Below are 16,549 nucleotides of genomic sequence, written 5' to 3'. Positions count from 1 at the left end.
ACCTTGGGGTGCTCAGCACCTTGGGGTGCATGGCGCACTGGGGTGCTCGACATTTAGGGTGCTCAGCACCTCAGGGTGCTCAACACCTTGGGGCGAAGGGCACGTGAGGGTGCTCAGCCCGTTGGGGTGCACGGCATGTTGGGGTGCTCAGCCCCTCGGGGTGCACAGCACCCTGGGGTGCACAATATCTCGGGGTGCACGGCATGTTGGGGTGCTCAGCCCCTCGGGGTGCACGGCCTTTTAGGGTGCACACCACCTTAAAGCACACGATTCTTTGGGGTGCACGGCGCTTTGGGGTGCACGGCGCTTTGGGGTGCACAGCGCCTTGGGGTGCGCAGTGCTTCAGCGTGCCCCGCTCTTTTTGGGGTGCAGAGCCCCATTTCGGGGTGCAGAGCCCCACACTTTGGGGTGCAGAGCCCCATTTTGGGATCCAGAGCCCAATTTTGGGGTGCAGAGCCCCGCGCTGAGCCCAGCACCCAGGGTGCCCAGCACCTCGCACCTCCCGGCGCAGCAAAGCCCCCCCGGCCCCCCTTTGCCCAATTTGGGGTGCTGGTGATGAATTTGGGGTCTCTGCCCCCGCAGCCCTGGCCCCATTCCTGGGGGGGGGGCGTGGATTTGCAGGGGGAAGAAGGACAAATGTGCCGCCCCCCCCCCCCCCCAGCGATGCAATTCCCCCCCCTCGCTGTAGGAGGGGGGCACGGCTGCATTTTGGGGTGCGGGATGGGTGGCTGCAGCGTGGGGGGGGGGGGGTCACCTGCACCCCCCCAACCCGCTGCTTCCTTTTTTTCCTACTTTTTTTTTTTCAAATTTTCCTTCCTTAGGCTTTTAAAAGGGAACGGTGGGGGGGGCATTTAAAAGGGGGGGGGGGGGCGTTCCCCACCCCCCCCCCAAAACACCCCGTCTCCCCCAGCCCAGAGCACAAGCCCCCAGCCCGGCGGTTCCCAAAGCACAACGGCGGCGCCCAAAAAAGCGGGACCCCCAAAAATTGGGGGGTGGGGGGGTGCCGGGGCTGCGCCCCCCCCGCTGTGGGCACCCTGGGAGGCTCAGCCTCCCCCCCCCCCCAAGGACCAGAGGCTGAGGTCTATGCAAAAAGCACTTGGGAGGCCCCTCCCCGGCACCCCCCCCCAGCGGGCCCCCTCCCCTCTGAGCAAGCGAGCGGCGCGTGCTTCATCTCGTCCGAGTGCCGTCCTCCTCCTCCTCCTCTTCCTCCTCTTCCTCCTGCTGCTCTTCCTCCTCCTCCTCCTCTTCCTCCCCATCCTCCTTCGGTGTAGCTGGTCTTTTTTCCGAGCACATCCATAGTTCTGTCCGTATGCAGTCGTGCCGTGCTGTAGTTTTTAGATGTTTGTAAAGAATTAAAAAAAACAAAAAACAAAAAGACGACGAAAACCGCACGAACGACCAAAAAAAAAGAGAAAAATCCCCCCCCCGCTACGATGAACCCCCCCCCTACGCCGTGTTACCCCAAATAACACCCAGCTGTCGGAGCCGCTTCGGATGAGGAGCCAGGAGCTGTTTATTTTTGGGGTTGGGGTGGGAGGGGGGACGCGATGCGGTGGGGGGGGGGGCAGACGTTGGGGGGGGGAGGCCAAGAGGTGAACGCCTTGAAGACGACATCGAGAAAATCCCCCAAATCCCCCAAATCTCCCCCAGATTTGGGAGCGGTTCGACGGGAAGGAGCAGCGAGGGCTGGGGGCCGGGCTGGGGGTGAGGTGGGGGGGGGTCACCCCAAAAGCCGTGCCCCCAAACCCACACCTCATCCGCGCCCGAAAAACGGGCCAAAAAAAACCCCCCAAAACCACCTAAAACGGCCAAAATACCCCCCGAAACGCCCTGGGGTGCAGCGTCACGCCGAAGCAGTAGCGTCTTCGGCGGCCCCGCGCCGCTCGTGCTTGGACCCCCCCAGGCAAGGGGGCCGGGGGGGGACGCGGGGGTCGGCGTCCCACTGCTCGGGGGTCCTGGCGACGATGGCGAGGGCGTGCAGGGGGCCGGCGAGCTCGGCGCTGAGCGCGGCGTGGACCAGGCGGTGCCGCTGCAGGGGGCTCAGCCCGGCGAAGCGCCCGCTCACCACCACCACGGCGAAATGGGTTTCGGCTCCGGGGGGGCCGCCGTGCCGGGGGCTCTCGTCCAGGACCTGCAGGTGGCTGGGTTGTAGGGCCGCGTCCAGCTTGGCGCGGATGGCGCCGGCCAGCGGGCGCTCGGCCACGGCCGACAGGGCCCGGCCCGCGGCGGTCAGGGGGGGACGCGGCATCTGCAGGGTCTGCAGGAGAAAAATGGGGAGGGGGGGGGTTAGAAAGGGGGGTCTGAGGGTCCTGACCCTATAATTAGGGGAGGTAGGGAGGGGGGATATGGGGTTGGGGATATGGGGATGGGGGGGAGCTCTGGAGGGTCAGAGCCTAGGAATGGGGGGGGTAGGAAGGGGAGATATAGGGGGGGGGAGTTGGGGATGGGGAGGTTTGGGGGGGCTCTGTAGGATCAGACCCTATAAGAGGAGGGGGCAGGGAGGGGGGATATAGGGTTGGGGATATGGGGATGGGGGGGGGTTGGGGGGGCTCTGTAGGGTCAGAGCCTAGGGATGGCGGGTTAGGAAGGGGAGATATAGGGTTGGGGGGGGGAAGTTTTGGATGGGGAGGTTCGGGGGGGCTCTGTAGGATCAGACCCTATAAGTGGAGGGGGCAGGGAGGGGGGATATAGGGCTGGGGATATGGGGATGGGGGGGGTTGGGGGGGCTCTGTAGGGTCAGAGCCTAGAAATGGGGGAACGGGAAGGGGGGTGTGGGGTTTTGTGGGGGGGGCTGGGGCTGGGGAGGTTTGGGGGGTTCTGCAGGTTCAGACCCTATAATTGGGGGGGGCAGGGAAAGGGGATATAGGGTTGGGGATATGGGGATGGCGAGGTCTGCGGGGGCTCTGGAGGGTCAGAGCCTATAAATGGGGGGGCAGGAAGGGGGGGATAAGGGGTTGTGGGGGGGCAATGCAGAGTTTTGGGGGGGCTCTGCAGGAGCAGACCCTATAAATGGGGGTGGCAGGAAAGGGGAGCGGGGGGGGAGATAAGGAGTTTTGGGGGGGGCTCTGTAGGATCAGACCCTACAAGTGGGGGTGGTAGAAAGGGGGGGGGGGGGGCGAGGGTTTTAAATGGGGGGCAGGAAGGGGGGACGTGGGGTTGCGTGGGGAGTTATGGGGGGTTTTGGGGGGGCCCTGCAGGACCAGACCCGTTTATGGGGGGCTGGAGGGGGGGGGGACACGGGGTCGTAGGGGGGGCGCTAGGGCACGGTGAGGTTTTTTTGGGGGGGGGGGGCGTTTAGGATCAGCCCCAAGGACGAGGGCGGCAGCAAGGGGCGCTGGGGGGGGTTCTCTGGCTTTTTTGGGGGGGGTCTCAGGCTTTTTTGGGGGGGGTCTCTGGCTTTTTGGGGGTCCCCCCCACCCCCGCGCGCAGCCCCAGGGGTCCCACGCCCGCCCCCCCCCCCCCCCGCCCCCTCACCGAGCTCCGCTCCGGCTGCGCTCCGCCGCTGGGCACGATGGGAAATGGAGTCCCCCCGCCCCCCTCCGCCCCGTCACGTGCCCCCGGCGGAACTACAGCTCCCAGAAGGCCTTGCGGGCCCCGCCCCTTCCCGGGAGCCCGAGGAGGGCAGGGGACGGGGGGGGGACCCACGGGTGGTGGCGGCCCCACAAGGGGGGGGGGGGTGATACCCGTGGGGGGGGGGGGGGCACGAGTGGGGTGGGGACGGGGGGGTGAGACCTGGGGCGTGGGAGACCGGGGGGGGTGGGACACAGGGGGTGGGACACGAGTGGGGGGGGGACATGGGAGGGCGACACCAGGGTGGTGGGAAGCGGGGGAGTGGGACACGAGTGGGGTGGGACACTGGGGGGGTGGGACATGGGGGGTGGGACACGAGTGGGGTGGGGACACGGGGGGATGACACCAAGGTGGTGGGAGACTGGGGGGGGTGGGACACGGGGGGTGGGACACGGGTGGGGACACGGGGGGAAGGTGACAACAAGGGGATGGGACACGGGGGGGTTTGGTGCCTGTGGGATGTGACACGAGTGGGGTGGGACACCAGAGGGAGCGTGACATGAGTGGGGTGGGACACCGGGGGGATGGGACACGGGACGGGTGTGACCCCCGTGGGGTGTGACCCCAGTGGGATGTGACGCCTGTGGGCTGTGACCCCGGGGGGGTGCCACGCCGGCGGGACGTCACGCCATCGACCCCGCTCACCGCCACCCCCGGCCTTCCTGCCTGGCCTTCCCCAGCGCGGTGGCCATAAATCAGGGCCCGGTGGCCCTAAATCGCGGCCCGGTGGCCATAAATCAGGGCCCGGCCCACTCTGCTGCCAGCTCCGACCCGCCGCTGGCGCCCCGAGCCGCGGTGGCCGCCCGCTGTCCCCCCCGGTGTCCCCCCCGGTGTCCCCTGGCTGCCACCACGCCCTCGTGCCAGGAAATTGGTTGTTTTCCTTCTTTTTTGGTGGCGCTGACCCCGTCCACCCAGCACCGCTGTCCCCGCCACGCGCCCCCGCTGCTGTCAGGAGCTAAAATCTCGTGAATTTTACCCAAAAGGGAGCCGGGGGGGGGGGCGGATTTACGATGCCGGTGCCCCCCTGACCCCTGACCCCTGACCCCTGCCCCCCAACCCCGGCAGCCCCCGGCCCTGGCCCCTTCCCGACCCACCCCTGGGGTCCGTCCCCAGCCCCCCCAGCCCGGTCCCGGCGCCCTCTCCCCCCTGGGCCCCCCCCCCCCCCCCGCCCCTCCTGGGGTTGCCCCCGCGCCCCCCCACGGTCGCCCCCGCCCCTAAACCCAGCGCCCGCCCAAGCCCCGCCCCCTCCCCGAGGCCCCGCCCCCCGCGCTATGAGCCCCGCCCCCCTCCCGCATCGCCCCGCCCCCTCGGCGCTGATTGGCTCCGCCGCGCCGGCTCTCCGAGGCCGGGAGGGGGAGCGCGCTGGTGCAGGCCCCGCCCCCTGTGCCCTTATATGGAGCGGCACGGGGTGGCGCCCGCGGGAACGGCGGCGGGGCGCGGGCGGGGGGCGGCGTCACGTGGCCCGCACCGGGTCGGGGAGGGGGCGCGCACCCACGCGTGTCCGTGCTCCCCCGTGGGGTCGCGCACGCCCCCTGCCCACTCCGTGCGCTCGCTGTACACCCCCCCCGTGGCACACCCCGACCCCCCCCCCCCACACGCTCCGCTGCCCCCCCCACGCGTGTCCACGCACCCACGCGTGCACATTTCCTCCCCCCGACCCCCCCCCCCCCCAATTTCACGCCGTTACCGGGGGGTCTCCGGGCACCCAGCGCCGTGCCCACGTGTGGGCTGCCCGCGGACACGCGCACAGGGAGCCGCCCAGCGCCCGGCAACGCGTGCACACGGCCGGCCGGACAGACAGCCAGACAGACAGCCCCCCCACGCCCCCCCCCCCCACGCAGCCCCCTCCCCGTCCCGCCCCGTCCCGCCCGTGGGGCGGTGACCGGCCTGGGGGCAGCCCGGGGCGGCAGCGGCGAGGGGCAGCGACCGCCGCTCCGGGCCCCCCCCGGGTCCGTCCCCCCCCCCCCTTTAACGGGGGGGAGCCGGGACCCCCCCCCCTTCCACCCCCCCCTCCCGGGGAGCCGCCCCCCCTCCCCCCCCCCGGAGCCGGGACCCCCCCCCCCCTCCTCCTCCCCTCCGCCGCCCCCCCCCCCCCCGCGGACCCTCCCGGGCAGCCCCCGCTCGGCGGCGGGGAGGGGAAGGAACTTTTCTCTTTCTCCTCCTCCTCCTCCGCCAGTCCTTCCCCATCCCTCCATCCCCGCCGCACTCCGTCCCTCCTTCCCGTCCTCTCCCGGCTCGCTCCGCCGCTTTCCCCGGCCCCCCCCCCCCCCCCCCCAGGTCCCTTTACCGGGGTGCGGGGCTCCGCCGCCCCCCCCCAGTCCCGGGGCTCCTTCCTCATCCCGGGCGCTCCCGGCTCCGGGGCTCCTTTCCCCGTCCCTGCATCCCGGTCCCCCCCTCTCCATCCCGGTCCCCCCCTCTCCATCCCGGTCCCCCCCTCTTATCCCGGGGCTCCTTACCATTTCGGAGCCCCCCTCTCCATCCCAGTTCCCCTTCTCCATCCCGGTTCCCCCCTCTCCATCCCAGTCCCCCCGTCTCCATCCCGGTCCCCCCCCCCTCTCCATCCCGGTCCCCCCCCCTTCTCCATCCCGGTCCTCCGCTCTCCATCCCGGTCCCCCCCCTCTCCATCCCGGTCCTCCCCTCTCCACCCCGGTGCCCCCCCTCTCCATCCCCATCCCCTTTCCCCATCCCTCCCTCGGGACTCCCACTTCCCCGGGGGGGGCTCCCCTTTTTTCCCCGGGGGGGGGTCTCCCCCTTTTCCCCGGAGGTCCCCCCTTTTTCCCCGGGGGCTCCCCCTTTTTCCCCGGAGGTCCCCCCTTTTTCCCCGGGGGTCTCCCCCTTTTTCCCCGGAGGTCCCCCCTTTTCCCCGGCGGTCTCCCCTTTTTCCCCGGGGGGTCTCCCCTTTTTTTCCCCGGGGGGGTCTCCCCCTTTTTCCCCGGGAGGGGGGGGGCTCCCTCCCGGCCCCGCCGCCCCACCATGGCCCTGGGCGGCGGGGCCGTGGCCGGAGCCTCCTCCGGCACCTCCGTGCGCCCCGGAGGCGGCGGCGGGCGCGGCCAAAGCCCCGGGGGCGGCGGAGAAACCGGCGGCGGCGGCGGATTGCTTGGTGTGCGGGGACAAGGCGAGCGGCAAGCACTACGGGCAGTTCACCTGCGAGGGCTGCAAGAGCTTCTTCAAGCGCTCGGTGCGCCGCAACCTCTCGTACAGCTGCCGGGGGGGGGCGAGACTGCCCCGTGGACCAGCACCACCGCAACCAGTGCCAGTACTGCCGGCTCCGCAAGTGCCTCCGGGTCGGCATGAGGAGGGAAGGTGCGCTGCGAGCCCGGGGGCTGCGAAAGCCGGACCGGGGGGGGGGACGGGGGGGGTCCGCCGAGCCTCGGAGGGACGCGGCGGGGAGCGGGGAGAGGGTTGGGGAAGGGAAAGGGGGAGAAGGGGCGAAAGGGGGAGAGGGGGGGAGAGCGAAAGGAGGAAAGGGGGTGAGGAGGAGGGAGTGGGATGGGGGGAGGGAGGGGAAGGGGAAAAGAGCGAGAGTGAAAAAAAAAAAAAAAGGGGAAAAGTGATGAAGGAAAGAAGGGGAAAGAGTCCAAAAAAAAAATAAATGATGGGAAAAGAACGGGGAGAGAAAGCAAAAGTGAAAAAGACAAAAGAAAGGGAAAGGGGAGAGTAAGGGAAAGCAAAAGAGAGAAAGCGAAAAGAAAGAGAAAAGAGAAAGAAAAAGAAAGGAGGGAAAGAGAAAGGGGAGGCGAAAGAAAGAGAAAGTGATAGAGGGAAAGTGAAAGAGGGAGAGAAAGGGCTGCCGGAGGGAAGGAAAGAGAAAGAAAAAGGGGGAAAAAGAGAAAAAGAAAGAGAAAACTCCGCCGTTTTCTTTCATTTTTCCTTCCCCTCTCCGCCTGCCGATCTCTCTCCATCCTCTCGCCCCCTGTTGCCACCTCTTGTCCCCTCCAGCCCCCCCCCCAGTGCCGGGGTGCCGGGACCCCGACTCCCTGGGGGCGGCCGTGCCGGGGGCCGTTGGCTGCCCCTTGCCCCCCTCTCGAAATGGAGAGGAAACTTCCCCGTGCCGCGGCCGAGCATCCCCCGGCGCCGCCGAATCCCCTCGCCCGTCTCCGTCCTCCCCAAGGGCTCCGTCTCTCCCCTATTTTTTCCAAACCCAAATTCAGCAGCGGGTCCCCCGGTAGCACTTGCGGGTTGTCCCCCCGGGGGGAGGACGAACCCCAGCGCTTCGCCTGGCTTTTAATTAGGGCGAACGGGGCGGCCGCGAGCGTCGCGGCGCCCAGTGCCCCTCTGCTCCCAGCTCCGCAGCCAAGGCTGCGCGGAGGGACCCGGCTCCTCGGCTGGCTTCGCTCTGCCCCCAACGAGACCGCTCCTGTCAAATTCTGGGCTCTTTCGGGCTTCGCTCCGGCTCGATTTATGGGGCCGTGTCCGCGCAGAGCCGCGAGCGGTTTCGCCTTCCTCCCCGTTCCGCCCAGAGCAGGGATGCGGTTGTTAAAAGAGCAGGGGATTAGAGGGCAGTAATACAGATATTCTTTCAAAGATTAGGAATTTGGCTTTTGGGAGGAGTGTCCGGCAAATCTGAAGTTAATTAGGCTGAATTAGCTGCTCTAATACTTAGCGTGACCGGGATTAAAATCGCATTTCCAACCAGCAGCAGTACGACGTGTGCCGTTACCTCGCCCGACTCAAACCGAGCCCCGCGATCACATTTTGCTTCTCGTATTTTTTTTTCTCCCCATATCGGCAGCTTTAGAAATCGGTGGTGGTTTCTTCGCTGATTGATTTTATTTTATTTTGAAGCCTGAAATTGCATATTCGGGCGAGCAGGCGACGGCGAAGCGCTGGGGCTGGCGCGGGTTTCCTCCGGCCGCACCGAGCCGAGACCTCGGCGCTGCAGCTCCTCCGCCGAACGAACTGCGCAGCGTCCTTCGTGCTTGGGCACGGGGCTGGCGACTCATTAATTAATTGTAAATAATTGCAGCGGCGGCCCAGGCTCTGCTCAAACAGCCGAACCCCCGTGTGCTGTGCGTTTGCTGCCGAATGGGAGATTTATTCGCCGGTGGCCGGCCAGCTCGACGGCGCGAAGCCTTTCCCGTTGAATTCGGGCTCATTTTGCCTCCGTCGCCCGAGCTGCAAACTATTCTCCTGCATCACGCGCTGCCTGAAGGACCGAGCGTGTTCCTCCCGCTGCTCAAAGCCCCGGGGATTTGTCCCCGTCCCTTTTTTTCCCGCGTTGTCGCCGTGCGGGTGCCGTGGGCCGCGGGAGGCGAGCCCTCGCGGCGGCGGCTCGAGGGCAGGATTAGGCAGGAGAAGGGTTCGCTGTCTGCCTGGCGCCGTTCGGCAACAGTTGGGACCGCCCGCAGCCACGCTTCCACCTGCAAAGTTGCTGTTTTTAGAATTAAAAAATTGTTAAAAGGCAACCGAGGCACTAAACCCGGGCAGCGGCCTTGGGGGGGAGCTCCCGCAGCAGCAGCCACCGTCCCGGCGGGAGAGGGCATCGCGCCCCGGCTCGTGCAAAAGGGTGGGAAATAGGGAAAATGCATGAAATGATGGGAATAGGGGAACTGCACGAAGTGATGGGAAATAGGGGAACTGCATGAAGTGATGGGAAATAGGGGAACTGCATGAAATGATGGGAGATAAATAGAGGATCACCAAAAATGGTAGGAAATAGAGGAATCGCACAAAATGATAGGGAATAGAGGAATCACCAAAAATGATGGGAAATAGAGGAATTGCAAGCAATAATGGGAAATAGAGGAATTGCACAAAATAATGGAAAGCAGGGTTTGCAAAAAAAAAAAAATGGGAAATAGAGGAATTGCACAAATATAATGGAAAGCAGGGTTTGCAAAAAAAAAAAAATACGGGAAATAGAGGAATCACAAAAATGGTGGGAAATAGAGGAATTGCACGAAATAATGGAAAAGAGGATTTGCAAAAAAAAAAAGATGGGAAATAGACGAATTGCACAAATATAATGGGAAATAGAGGAATTGCACAAAATGATGGGAAATAGAGGAATTGCACAATATAACGGGAAATAGAGGAATCACACAAAATGATGGGAAATAGAGGAATTGCACAAAAACGGGAAATCACGACGGAAATAGAGGAGTTGGGGCATTGGCATCGGCGTGGGTCAGAGCCGCTGAGCATCCCCGTGCCGCCGGCCCCGCTGCCACCTCAGGGCAGCAGGAAAATTGTCACCTCGGTCCCCCGGGGGGGGCTCAGCCCGCGAGGTCCCCGCTGCACACACAGTGCTGCGGCTTTTAGGGGTTTCTCAGCATTTAAATCAGCATGATGTTAAAATATATGTGTGTGTATTTAAACGGCTCTGGTGAGGGTGAGATCTGTTGCAAGCGACCGTGCTGGTGTTGGCTGGAAGGGAAGGAGGAGAGGGGCTGCTGTGGTCGGGCGCTGGCTGGATTTGGGGTTGGGTTTTGGGTTCAGGGCTCTTTGGGACGGCCGCAGAGCACGCACTGAGCCGTGCCACGGCCGATCGGCCTCATCCCCTGCTCCTCGCTGCAGCCGGAGCTGGAAACGGCTCGGTCGTCCCCAAAATCCCCGCTCTGGCGAGGAGGGAGTCCTCCTCGTGCTTGGTGGAGCCCCAGGAGCGTGGCCGAGTTGGGGACTTTGCGTCCCGGGCGCCGGGTGGGACGGGTGCGGGGTCACGCAGGGTTGGCCCCGTCTGCAAATGGGATTTTTTGTGTGCGCATTTTTGCAGGGCGAGGGCGGCCGTCCGCCTTTTCCCAGCGTCGCCTCGTCGTGGCGGCTCGCTCCCCAAACGGGCTCGAGCCTAACCTCAGTTTTTGCTTTTCTCCCCCCCAAAAAAGGCTGGTGGCAGCGTGCGTGTCCACGGGTCCTGTGCGCGGGGAGAGCCGCCTGCAGCCGACCTCCGTGCAGCCGGAGCAGGGGATTAGCTCCCGCAGCAGAAATCCCACAAATTCCCCAGGATTTCTGGCGTTGCCGCTCGCGCCGAGGCTGCCCAAAACACGGGGTTTTAACCCCGTTTCCCTCGGGAAAGCTCTCAGGGAAGTGGCCGCGCTGGGAGAAGCCGCTCCCGGAGCTCGGCGTTCATTTGTAGAGAAACATTTGGTGGCATCCATACGGATCCACGACCCCACTCGGGTTGTATCCAAGGCCAAAAGAGATTTTGGGGCCATTCAGAAAAAAAAAAAAAAAATTCCACAGCTTAGTTTTGGGCTGATAATTAACATTAGCATCGCTCGAGCACTGCAAAGCCCCGGCGCTGGGACCTGCTGAGCTGCACCTGGGGTTTTATTGAACCTGTATTAAATTTATTGAACCTGTATTAAATCCGCTCTGGTTTCGCCGTCTCGGTGCGTCGGTTCATCGCATCCCCGCGTGCTTGGTGCTGGCACTACGCGGGTCGTGCTGGGCACTGGCTCTCAGGAGGTCGTTTGGGGTCAGGATTTGGATTCTTGGCCTTTTTTTTTTTTTTCCTTTGTTTTAATTCAGAAAAGGCAATTGCCACGAGCTGCTGCCGCTGCCTGCGCTCGCCCTGGCCGTGCTGCGGGTTGGACGCTGGGGTTCGGCACAAGGAGCTTGGCCGTGGCTCCGTGCCTCGGTTTCCCCACCTGGTTGCCCCTAATGCCATCACCCCATGGGCCCCGAAACCCTCCTGGCACTCGGCTGGGTTGGGCTGAATTCATTCCTGGAGGGCGTCCTGGGTGAAAGCGGGGCAGGATTTAGCTTGGACAGGTGGATTAAACCTTGGCCATCAGGAAATCACTCCGGGTGAGACACGCGGCACGCGAGCAGAGGCCGGATCCTGGTGACCAGGCCGAGTGAGCGGCGTTTTGGTGTTTCGGTGAACCAAATTTTTGCCTGAAAAGGGGCAAAAAGGGGTTTCAGTGGGTGCGAAGTCACCCCCTTCAGACTCACACGGTGGCTTTTTCCTCCTGCGGCAGCGAAGTCGCTGCTGTAATAAACCAAATACTTGGTGGTGCTGCGGTGCTGGGGCTGGTGGTGGTGCAAGGGGGTTTGGGGTGATGCAGAAGAGGGGTTTGGGGTGATGCAGAGGGGAGTTGGGGTGATGCAAAGGGGGGTTGGGGTGATGCAAAGGGGGGTTGGGGTGTGCAAAGGGGGTTGGGGTGATGCAAAAGGGTTTTGGGGTGATGCAAAGATGGTTTGGGGCTGTTGGTGCTACAGTGAGGGTTTGGGATGATGCAAACGGGGTTTGCTGGTGCTGCAGTGGGGATTTGGGGTGACGCAAGGAGGGTTTGGGGTTGGTAGAGGTGCAAACAGGGCTGCACCCAAGGTGAGCACCGGGCTGCACCCCGCTGGGGTGACGCCGAGCGGAAGGAGCGTTTCTGGGAGCATTTTGGGAGCGTTTTGGGAGCATTTTGGAGAGCCGGGGCTGCGCCCCGAGGGGTGGGAAGCGGCTGGGGCAGGAGGAGCCGAGGGGTTCCTGGGGCACCCGGTGCCCGCGGGGAGGCCGGGAGCGGGGCCGGCCGCAGGGGTGATCCCGACCGCTGGATGACACTTGGGGCTGTCACGCCGCATTAGGCTAAGCCCCGCTCAAGGCCTGCCCCCACGGCGGGGGGCGGCGATGCCGGGGGCGAGCGGGGGGCCGGGGAGGAGGTGCGAGGACCCCCACCCGCCGCACGGATCCGGACGGTGCAACCCCAACCCCCGATTTTTTTTATTTTTTTTTTTATTTTGGGGGGCTGTTTTCACCCCAAGCTGAGCCGCAGCTGGTGCTGGACAGACGGATGCCCCTTGTAGCCCGCCCCACCCTCCTGGCTAATCCTTTGGGGTTTTAATCCCAAATGGCAAGAAATTCAGGGGGCGGCAGCAGGGACATGGCCCCTGTGGGGGCACCCCCGGGCCCCTCGTTAGCACACCACCTTGCAAGGAGGTGGTGACCCCAAATGCTTGCGTTCAGGCCCCCAAAAATCTGTCCTACCCTTCCTTTTGGGCCACCTTGCTGCACCCCATCCCCATCAGTTCACCCCATTCCCATTGGGGCACCCCATTCCCATTGGGGCACCCCATTCCCATTGGGGCACCCCATTCCCACTGGGGCACCCCCTCCCCTTGCTGCACCCCAATCCCTTGCTGCACCCTATTCCCATCAGGGCACCCCATCCCCTCTCTGCACCCCATTCCCATAGGGGCACCCCATCCCCTTGCTGCACCCCATTCCCGTCGGGTTACCCCATTCCCATTGGGACACCCTAATCCCCTTTCTGCACCCCATCCCCTCGCTGCACCCCATTCCCATCGGGGCACCCCCTCCCCTCTCTGCACCCCATCCCGGTGTTTGTAAGCCCCGGGGAGGTTTCGGGGGGGCAGCGCCGCGGGCTCAGCACCGCGGCGCTGACCTCCTGCTCCGCTCCGCAGCCGTGCAGCGGGGCCGCATGGCGCACACCCAGAGCAACCCCGGCCAGTACCCGCTGGCCCCGGGGGACCCGTACGGCGGCCACGGCTACCTGAGCGGCTTCATCTCCCTGCTGCTGCGCGCCGAGCCCTATCCCCCCGCCCGCTACGGCGCCCAGTGCCTGCAGCCCAGCAGCGTGGTGGGCATCGAGAGCATCTGCGAGCTGGCCGCCCGCCTCCTCTTCAGCGCCATCGAGTGGGCCAAGGGCATCCCCTTCTTCCCGGACTTGCAGCTCTCGGACCAGGTGGCCCTGCTGCGCCTGGGCTGGAGCGAGCTCTTCGTGCTGAACGCGGCGCAGAGTGCCCTGCCGCTGCACGCCGCCCCGCTGCTGGCCGCCGCCGGCCTCCACGCCGCCCCCATGGCCGCCGACCGCGTCGTGGCCTTCATGGACCACATCCGCGTCTTCCAGGAGCAGGTGGAGAAGCTCAAGGCGCTGCACGTCGACGCCGCCGAGTACGCCTGCCTCAAGGCCGTGGCGCTCTTCTCGCCCGGTGAGGGGGCGTGGCCTCGAGGGGGAGGCGTGGCCTCGGTGGGCGTGGCCTCGATGGGCGGGGCCTCGATGGGCGGGGTCTCAATGGGCGGGGTCTCAATGGGCGGGGTCTCAATGGGCGGGGTCGCGAGGGGGTGGGGGCGATGGGGCAGGGGTGGGTGCGGAGGGAAGGGATGGGATTGGATGGGAATGGGCGGGGCTAAAAGGGGCGGGGCTAAAAGGGGCGGGGCTTGATCGAGTGGTTGTGGGCGGGGCTTAATGGGGTGTGGTTCCGGCGGGGCGGGGCTAAATGGGGTGGGGGTGAATGGGATGGGCTGGGAAGGGGTGGGCGGGGTTAAATGGGGTGGGGCCGGGGGTGGGGCTTAATGGGAGAGGTTGTGGGCGGGGCTTAACGGGGTGTGGTAAAAGGGGGCGGGGCAAAAGGGGGCGTGGTTGGCGGGTTGGGAATGGGTGGGAGGGGCTGAACGGGGCGGGGTGGGAGGGGCTAAAGGGCTGGGGGTGAGTGGGTGGGGCTAATTGGGGCGGGGTTAAATTGGGGGCGGGGCTAAAATGAGGGTGGGGCTAATTATGGCAGGGTGGGACAGGGCGGGGTTAAATGGGGCGGGGTTAAATGGGGGTGGGGCTGGAAGGGGAGGGGCTAAGCGGGGTGGGGCTGGAAGGGGAGGGGCTGAATGGGGTGGGGCTGGATGGGCGGGGCTGAGGTGCCCCCTGAATGGGTGTGGCCAGGTGGGCGGGGCCTGTCAGCCGAAAGGGGGCGGGGCCAACCAGCCCCCCCACCCCCACCCCAGATCCCCTTCGGGCTCCGTGCCTCAGTTTCCCCTTCCTCCTCCTGCTCCTCTCCGCGGGGCTGGGGCCCATGGTGGAGGAGGGGGGGGGCGGTGGGGGGCGTGGGGGGGGGGTCCCCCGTCCCCGCTGACGCCCCCCCCCCTTCCCCGCAGACGCCGTGGGGCTGTCGGACCTGGGCCACGTGGAGAGCGTGCAGGAGAAGTCGCAGTGCGCGCTGGAGGAGTACGTGCGCAGCCAGCACCCCAGCCAGCCCAGCCGCTTCGGCCGCCTGCTGCTGCGCCTGCCCTCGCTGCGCATCGTCTCGGCGCCCGTCATCGAGCAGCTCTTCTTCGTCCGCCTGGTGGGCAAGACCCCCATCGAGACCCTGATCCGCGACATGCTGCTCGCGGGGTCCACCTTCAGCTGGCCCTACATCCCCATGCAGTGACACCCCCCCCGCCTTCCCCCCCCGTCCCCCCCCGGGGGCTCGCGACCGCGGTGGCCTTGGGGACGGGACGGGGATTTTTGGGTGGCTTCTCCGTTTTCTTCCTTTTTTTTTTTTTTAATTTTTTTTTTTTTTTTTTGCTCCCCCCCTCTCTCGTTGAGGCAGGGTCGGGATCGGCGCGGGAGAGCGCCCGAAGCGACGCGGGAGGCTCCGGGTGCGGGGCCGGGCGAAGGGAGAGGTGTGGACTATTTATAAAAATAAAATAAAACCTATATTATATCCTAATTTCCTCTCACTCCCTTGAGCGACCAAATGGCGTATCCTCATCAATGTTTTTGATGTTTTTCCTTATTGTCGGTGAGCCAACAAGCTCCTTCGCTCTGACTCATAGGCTGGTTTACTGTTTGTTTTATTTTATTTTATTTTATTTTATTTTATTTTATTTTATTTTATTTTATTTTATTTTATTTTATTTTATTTTATTTTATTTTATTTTATTTTATTCTATTTTATTCTATTTTATTCTATTCTATTTTATTCTATTTTATTCTATTTTATTTTATTATTTCATTTCATTTCATTTCATTTCATTTTGTATTTATTTTGTATTTATTTTGTATTTATTTCATTTTAATTTAATTTATTTTAATTTGTATTTATTTCATTTTATTTATTTTAATTCATTTCATTTCATTTTACTTCATTTATTTCATTTTTTCCCTTTTTTTTCCCCTTAAAAAAAAAAAAATAACCCGACACATTTTTTTCCCTTTCCTTGGCACTGGAGCTGGCAGTGACGCTCACTGAACGTGTGCCAGCGTCGCTCCGGCGCCGCGCCCCTCCCCGGGTGGGATGGGGTGACCCCAGTCTCATCCCAGTGCAACCCTGTCCTTCCCAGTATGGTCCCCTTCTGCTCCCAGTGTGCCCCATCTCCCCAGTATGACCCCGTTAGGGTCCCCCAGTAAGGTCCCAGCGCAGCTGCAGTCTGATTTCAGTATTCTCCCCGGTCTGGTCCCATTATGCCCCCAGTCTGGTCCCACGGCAGCCCCAGTCTGATCCCAATGTGGCCCCAGTCTGGTACCAGTACACCCCCATCTGATCCCAGTATTCGCCCCAGTTTGGTCCCAGTATTCTCCCCACCCTGACCCTATTACGGACCCCCATTTTAACCCCCTGCAGCCCTAGTCTGATACCAGTACAGCCCTCACACATCCCAGTATTCCCCCACTACAATCCCAGTATTCCCCTTGGACAATCCCAGTATGCCCCCAGCATGGTCCTAGTATAGTCCTCAGTTTCATCCCAGCATACCCCCAGCTCTATCCCAGTATGCCCCCAGCGTGATCCCAGTACGCCCCCAGCCCGCTTCCAGTGCAGCCCAGTCTGCAGGGTCCCCTCGGGCCGTGGCGATGCCCGCGCGGAGACGCTGATGTTTTATTACAGGTTTTTAAAAGCCCATTAGAGAAAAGTCAAAAATGGCCTTTTCAAACCAAAGGACACGGGCCCAGCTGCATGAGACCCTTCTATAAATAACGTCCGGGGTGGGGGGGGGTGGAATATTTTAGGCAAACACCGCGCGGGGCTGAGTTATGGGCGGCTGAGCACCAGGAAAAGGGGCGCTGGGCTTCCTTCGAGGGCGAGCTGCAAAAGGCCACAGGGAAAAGTTACTGCGGGGCGGGCTCGCCCCCTCGGCCGGGGCTCGGTGTGGCGAATCTAAGCCCGGCTCGGTGCGGATTTGTGCTAAAAAAAACCCAAATCGCATCGCCGGGGAGGGAGCGCCGCGGATGCAGAAGCCGTCGGGCGAAGGCATCGTTTCGGCTGATGGGCAGAGCCGTCACTCAAAGTCAATCAGAGACGGGGAGGGTCGGCGCGGGGAGCCAAGTCTGGG

The 16,549-nt window shown here is 63.7% G+C and overlaps 2 protein-coding genes across 2 annotated transcripts; one reads left to right on the top strand and one right to left on the bottom strand.

Moving 5' to 3' along the window:
* Window positions 1-1,489: 1,489 nt before the first annotated feature.
* BOLA1 (bolA family member 1) lies at window positions 1,490-5,379 on the bottom strand. The gene is made up of 2 exons (XM_066986251.1): window positions 5,258-5,379; window positions 1,490-2,257 (listed from the first exon to the last, which is right to left on the bottom strand). Exon 2 carries the CDS (start codon window positions 2,246-2,248, stop codon window positions 1,844-1,846), a length of 405 nt encoding a protein of 134 aa, XP_066842352.1. The 5' UTR covers window positions 2,249-2,257; window positions 5,258-5,379; the 3' UTR covers window positions 1,490-1,843.
* A 7,545-nt stretch (window positions 5,380-12,924) lies between these two features.
* On the top strand, window positions 12,925-14,959 carry LOC125184687 (nuclear receptor subfamily 2 group F member 1-A-like). The gene is made up of 3 exons (XM_066986130.1): window positions 12,925-13,452; window positions 14,390-14,577; window positions 14,827-14,959. Exons 1-3 carry the CDS (start codon window positions 12,942-12,944, stop codon window positions 14,914-14,916), a joined length of 789 nt encoding a protein of 262 aa, XP_066842231.1. The 5' UTR covers window positions 12,925-12,941; the 3' UTR covers window positions 14,917-14,959.
* Window positions 14,960-16,549: the final 1,590 nt, after the last annotated feature.

The sequence above is a fragment of the Anser cygnoides genome, chromosome 33 (assembly GCF_040182565.1).
Source record: "Anser cygnoides isolate HZ-2024a breed goose chromosome 33, Taihu_goose_T2T_genome, whole genome shotgun sequence".
In the NCBI taxonomy this organism is placed as follows: Eukaryota; Metazoa; Chordata; class Aves; order Anseriformes; family Anatidae; genus Anser; species Anser cygnoides.
The sequence above is the reverse complement of the archived record's forward strand: the minus strand, read 5'-3'. Positions and strand labels throughout refer to the sequence as shown.